This window comes from Monodon monoceros, unplaced genomic scaffold (genome assembly GCF_005190385.1).
Source record: "Monodon monoceros isolate NGI ecotype Baffin Bay Population unplaced genomic scaffold, NGI_Narwhal_1 Super_Scaffold_4, whole genome shotgun sequence".
NCBI classification, from domain to species: domain Eukaryota; kingdom Metazoa; phylum Chordata; class Mammalia; order Artiodactyla; family Monodontidae; genus Monodon; species Monodon monoceros.
The window spans coordinates 56,691,000-56,697,650 of record NW_021703781.1 but is presented as its reverse complement, the minus strand read 5'-3'; the positions used below and the strand labels follow the sequence as shown (position 1 = coordinate 56,697,650).

Here is a 6,651-nt window from a genome sequence, read left to right as displayed (position 1 = left end):
AACATAATAAAACTTTTTTTTTTTTAAAGTCGTATAGCTAGAAAGTGGTCAAGCTAGAATTTGAGCCCAAACCTTTCTGACTCTAGGGCCCATGCTCTCAATCCAAGAGTTTTACTCCCCCTAGAAAAAGCAGCCAACCGGGAGCCAGGAGGGCTGGATTCTTGTCATCACCATCTGTGTGACCTTATACAAGCCTGATCTTCCAAGGCCTCACTTTCCCCAGCTGTTAAATGATAAGATTGAATAGAATAGCTTTGACAATCCCTGCTGGTTATAACAGTCCTGACAGTGTCAGCTATGCATTGATTGTGATTTTACAGCATGGAAAATCCCAAGCCTTGACTCCTGACCTAGATATCATTTGCTTCTGGCGCACTCTGGAGACACTGATGGACAGGGAGCGAGGGAGAGGGACCGGCTGTCCACCCCTTACCTAGCCCCTCCCCTAGGGGTTTGCCCTAGAGTCGAGCCAGCTCTTGAAGAAGGCCTCCACTCCTCTCCCCATTCTAAGAGAGGGATCGGGCCTGGCTGTGCTCCAGGACAAACTTCCACAAGGCGAGCAATAACATAAAGTCAAGGTGAAGATCAGGGCAGCCCTTAAAAAGGCCTCCTTGCACCCTAAAGTGGCTGACGCCACTCCACAGCTGTTTGTCCTGCCTGCCGCCACCCAGCCACCATGTGGGTGCTCTTGGCTCTCTTGCTGCTCACCCTCGCCTATTTATTTTGGCCCAAGACCACGGGCTCTGGTGCCAAGTACCCCAAGAGCCTCCCATCCCTGCCCCTGGTGGGCAGCCTGCCGTTCCTCCCCAGACGTGGCCACCAGCACGTGAACTTCTTCAAGCTGCAGGAAAAATATGGCCCCATCTATTCCTTTCGTCTGGGTTCCAAGACTACTGTGATGATTGGCCACTACCAGCTGGCCAGGGAGGTGCTTCTCAAGAAGGGCAAGGAATTCTCCGGGCGGTCCAAAGTGGTAAGCAGTACCTATCATCCCTCTTCTCTCACCACTCCCTGGGGATGTTCAGTTCTCCAGGCAAGGCCATGCCTGGAATGACACTTCCATCTCCAACAACCTGTGATTCTTCCAAAAACAGACTGTCGGGGCTGTGGGTGGGAAGTGACCCCTTGGACCCCATCCAGCCTCTAAACTAGGCAGGAAGAATTAAAGGAAGATTTCATTTTCTGGGCTTCCCAGGAGGTGGGGTGGGGTGGGAGTGGTGGTTTGAGGGCGTCAGGGAGCCCTTAAAACAGTCATCTCGCCCGTGAACTGGATGATGATCTCTCTGAGCTTAGACTTCCATAATGAACTGAGAGAGTGCATATAAAGCACTTAGCCCAGTGCCCAGTGCAGGAAGTGCTCAATAAACAGCCTTGATGAATGCTGTTCTTCACATGGAAAAGGGGGGGAGTGATTGCTGTCCTCCGTGGAAAGTTGTGAGGGAGAAAAACCCTGGCTCTTGGAGGGCTGGGATTGCTGTATTCCTGGAGCTTTCTCCAGCTGCTCCAGCCACAGGGAACTGACCCATGGGAGCACTTTGAGGGAGGATGCTGATCAGCCAGCCTATTGAGCTTTCTGTTTTGCTCCTGGGGGGCAGAGGGGAGTGGGAGTTAACCATCCATCAACACTGCCAGCCCCCCACTGCAGCACCCGGCTGCTGAGAACTCCCTTGAACATCCCGGGCAAGGCCCCCTGGCTGCTCATCTTTGATCAGACCAAGGGTTGACTCTTTTTACCTTGGACCAGTCAGCCAGGTCTGCGGGCCAACTATCCCCCTTCCAACTCTGCTGAGCTCTTATCTCCAGAGCAAAGAGGAAGGAGGAGGCTAGTCAGATGGGGTTTGCAGGTCAGGGGATAGAAGAGGGGAGGTTTGGGAGCTTTATGGTTTGGGGGGTGCCTCTGAGAAGAGGCAGCTTGGCCCAAGTCCAGACTGGGTGGACAAGAAATCTGCACTCTCCAGATGCGGCCCTGGGGTGGGCACACAGCCTGGCAATGGAAGGGTAAACTAAGGGCGGCTGAGCTGCTGTGCCTTTAGCAGCCTCCGCCCCCAGAGGGCCCAGGGAAAGGCAGGGGTTTGGGCTGTCCTCAGTCTCTGCTCCTGTTCCCGGGACAGGCACAATTTAGAGAGTTCATCCCATCCACAGCTGCCTTCCCCTGGTCAGAAACTGATGAGAAAAAGAGGCTCAGAGGTCACCTGTCACTGACCTGAATCCCAGGACCGCTGCATTCTAATTCAGTGTTCTTTTTCTCCTCGCTCTGTCTCTCTGATGGAGTTGGGAGTGCGAGGCCATAGGTTCTGTCCTACCAAGGCCTTACAGTCATGACGGAGTGGAGCAGGGAGGTCCCACACGGAGGCGGAACGGCAGGTACCTGCCTTCTTCCCCAGGGCTAGGACCGGTGGATGGTGTCTGATTCCTATGTCCTTTCCTATGTCCTTTCCTGCTTTCCAAAGTTGACTCTAGACATCCTGTCAGACAACCAAAAGGGCATCGCCTTCGCCGACCATGGTGCCGTCTGGCAGCTGCATCGGAAGTTGGCACAGAACGCCTTTGCCTTGTTCAAGGATGGCAACCTGAAGCTAGAGAAGATCAGTGAGTGCCCAGCCAGCCCTGGGCTGCTGGAGGGAGAAGAGGTTTGGGAGGGGAGAGGGTTCTGGATGATTCCATCTAGCATTTTCTTGGCTACCGCTGCCATCTACTGGACATCTGCTCTCTGTCCTTGACTAAGATGGAACTGGTAGAGACGGGGTGAGGGGCGGCTCAATTCCCCACCCTCAAGCCCCTCTCTCCCCTCAGTTAATCGGGAAGTCAGTTTACTCTGCGACTCCCTGGCCACCCGGCATGGAGAGTCCATAAATTTGTCGGAGCACCTCTCTCTGGCGGTGACCAACATAATCAGCTTTATCTGCTTCAACGTCTCCTTCAAGAATGAGGATCCTGCCCTGAAGGCCATATACAAGTTCAATGATGGCATCCTGGAGGCTCAGGGCAAGGAGATTTTGTCAGACATATTCCCTGGGTTTAAGGTGAGGATGAGGCCGGGCCCCACTGTCAGATCTCAGCAGACCCTGACAGCACCCCCAGTTCTTCTTTCCTCTTTCAGTTCAGCTCCAGACCCACCTTTTTTTTCTGACCACCTCAGCCACAGTGACCTCTACCTCCTCTGACTCTTAAAACCTTGCTGCTCCTCTACAGAAATCAGTTTAGCTTTTAAATTATGCATTTGAATACTCATGATAATGGCTCTCGTTTATTCACCAATTGCCATGTGCCAGTACCAGCACTCCACAAGCATTAATCATGCATTTCCCTTGGAAGTGGGTTTTATTATCCCCATACAGTTGAGAATACAGGCTTCAAGAAGTTAAGGAACTTAACCAAGGCTTGAGACTCAAGTCTACCTTCCTACTGGGTAAACCCTCAATCAGTGCTGGATGTTTGATTGAATGGGGAAGGGGACGTGGAGGTGACTCCTTTCTCCCTTGTTTGGAATTGTCCTAGTTGTCACTGATGGTCCCATTCTGGGTCCGTATCCTGCCTTCCATTCTGGCTGAAGTTTGGGGTTAGAGTGGGAACTCTCCAGAGTCAGAAAGATAGGATTTGACATTTCTACTTTGCAGATTTTCCCCAGCAAAGCCCTGGAAAAGATAAAGAGTTGTGTTCGAATGCGAAACGAATTGCTGAGTAAAATCCTTGAAAAAAGTAAGGTAGGTGATGGAGCAGAAGAGATGATGAGTTAGGTGGAAAGCATCATGAGAGCAGGGTTGGGTCCATTTTGGACACTGTAGGATCTCCTGCACCTAGCAGAGAGCGTGGCATATAGTAAGTGCTCAATAAAAACTGACTCAACTAATGAATAGGCGTGGAGAAGTGAGGAATTGAAGAGGATCCTAGAAGGGACTTGTCTACCCCCCAAATTTAAAGAGGGCCTAGTGCTTCCTCCTACTTCCACAAGCTCATGGGTCCTGACTAGCCTCACTCCACTCCCTCACTTCCAAGTGGGAGAAGCCTTTGTATCTACAGTCTGGGGTGAGAGTATGGCAGGGGTTGCAGATGGGGTTCCTTCCTCATCACTCTCCCAATCTCACCCAACCAGGAGAACTTCACCAGTGACTCCATCACTAACTTGCTGGACATACTGATCCAAGCCAAGATGAACGCAGACAATAACAATGCTGGACCAGACCAGGATTCAAACCTGCTTTCAGACAGACACATGCTCACCACCATAGGGGACATCTTTGGGGCCGGCGTGGAAACCACCACCTCTGTGATAAAGTGGATTGTGGCCTTCCTGCTACATTATCCTCCAGTGAGCTTCTCCCTACCCCAGCCTTCCCAACCACTCTTGACCCCAGCCAGACTCACCTCTGCTCCAGAGAGGGAGGAAGAGACTATACCCTCAGGACTTCTTTGCAGGATGAATGGGCTGCCGCACCCCTTACCCAAGCAGTGGTTGGCTCTGGCCCTTGGGTGGAGCTGCCCCGTCTTCTGGAAACAAAGCCTGGGCTCGCAGAGCCACCACTGGGAAGGGTCTGGGCCAGTTCTTCTGGATGTGACAGTAGGATTCTTCTAAGCCCTTGCTTCTCCTGGGCTTAAACACCCTGGTAACATTCACCCTGTTCTGGCCCTCAGTTGAAGAAGAGGATCCAGGATGATGTCGACCAGAATATAGGTTTCAATCGCACACCAACTCTCAGTGACCGGAACCGCCTTGTCCTGCTGGAGGCCACCATCCGAGAGGTGCTTCGAATCCGGCCTGTGTCCCCCACGCTCATCCCCCACAAGGCTATCGTTGACTCCAGGTGTGCCTTCCCTCCCAGTAACATCCGGCCCACCCGGTCCCTCCTCCATCACCCCACACCCCCAGCTGGCTACAGTCAACCACTGCCTACCACTCATCCTACCCATGACCCTACTGACCAATGTGTCTACCACCCACTGACACCCACTGACTAATCCACAGATCTACCTGACCTCCCTCAGAAGCTGCCTGCTGCCACGTGGAGACATGTGGTGTGGGATGCTCCTACCCAATCCAATAGCCACAACACACATACATACTCACAGGCACCAGCTCAACATGCATACCCGTGGGCCCTGACAGGCCCACAAGTGTTGATACATAAGTGCTTGTCAGGAGGAGAGGGCTGGATTCATAGTCCACCTGGTAGAAGCTGAGGAAAAGATGAGGGAGTGGACATGAGGGAGTAAAGCGCTCTTTTCCCCGAAGTGGGGGACCACAGGAGGCTTGGGGCTGAGCAGGTGGGGAAGGGCAATATTCCAGACCCTCTTTTCCTCTCCCTCCCTGGGGCAGCATTGGTGACCTTACCATTGACAAGGGCACAGATGTTGTGGTCAATTTGTGGGCACTGCATCACAGTGAGAAGGAGTGGCACCGGCCCGACCTGTTCATGCCCGGTGAGTCCCTGTTCTGTCCTGCTCCCTGGCCACACAGCCACCTCTGTGCCCACCTTTCCAGCACCACTTCCCCTCTGCTGAGCTTGCCACTAGCAAACTCCTGACTCCAACTACGTGGACCTGTTGACACCCCCATCCTACACTAGACTTAGCCAGATTCTTCACAGCTGGGTTCCCACCTTCTCCTTCCACCAACCGCAAATCTCCTCCTCTAAGAAGCCCTCTAGGCAGATGTCTCCCATGAAGTCAGCCCCCTCTCCCCTAGGATGGTGGCATTTCCATCTGTTAATACGCCTTCTTTCCATCTGTCCTGAATATTCCATTTCCTCTGTGTGATTAAGGACTACCAGAGAGCAGGGCTGTATCTCTCCTCAGACTGGGCCCCCCTCCCCCAAGTAAGGTGGTCCATCTTCTCAGGGTGGGGTCCCCTGGGCAGGACCATGTTGCCCCCCCTCCTCTGCTTACTCCTGCCCTGGGCCCTGACTGACACCTCCCCATGTCCACAGAGCGCTTCTTGGACCCCACGGGGACCAAGCTCATCTCGCCATCGTTAAGCTACTTGCCCTTCGGAGCAGGACCCCGCTCCTGCATAGGTGAGATGCTAGCCCGCCAGGAGCTCTTCCTCTTCATGACCTGGTTGCTGCAGAGGTTCGACCTGGAGATCCCGGATGATGGGAAGCTACCCTCTCTGGAGGGCAACCCCGGTTTAGTCTTACAGATTGATCCTTTCAAAGTGAAGATCAAGGTGCGCCAGGCCTGGAAGGAAGCCCAGGCCGAGGGTAGCACCTCGTGACTCCGCCCTGTGTGACCCCACAGCACGGAATTAGAGGAGCTCCCCCACCTTCCCCAACCATTCCTCCCTCCTCCCCACCCACTCTGCCTTCTTTTCCAGCCTGCAGCCCTGGCAGTGCTGTGCATAAACAGTTGTGGGTTTTTTTTCAGAAGGTCCCTGAGCAGCTCATTCATTTGTTTGTTCACTCATTATTTCAAAGAGTATTTTATTGAGCACCTACTATGTACCACTCACTCACTGTCCCTGGACCCTCAGGCTCCCTGGTCTTACATGAAGCTTACATTCTAGTGAGGGCTGACAAATGAGCATTTCAGAGACTCATAAGTGCTTTGGAGTCAATTATACTAGGTGCTGATGATATGAGGGGAATGGCAGAGGTGGGGGGCGGCCACTGTGAATGACTGATTGGGGAAGGCGTGAAGATGGGGGGGGGGAGGTGT

General features: G+C 53.2%; 1 protein-coding gene across 1 annotated transcript; it reads left to right on the top strand.

Annotated features, from left to right (window-relative positions):
* Positions 1-492: 492 nt before the first annotated feature.
* Positions 493-6,364, top strand: LOC114908888 (steroid 17-alpha-hydroxylase/17,20 lyase). The gene is made up of 8 exons (XM_029245624.1): positions 493-973; positions 2,451-2,589; positions 2,794-3,023; positions 3,618-3,704; positions 4,094-4,309; positions 4,633-4,802; positions 5,315-5,418; positions 5,925-6,364. The coding sequence occupies exons 1-8, from the start codon at positions 677-679 to the stop codon at positions 6,209-6,211; spliced, it is 1,530 nt and encodes a 509-aa protein (XP_029101457.1). The 5' UTR covers positions 493-676; the 3' UTR covers positions 6,212-6,364.
* Positions 6,365-6,651: the final 287 nt, after the last annotated feature.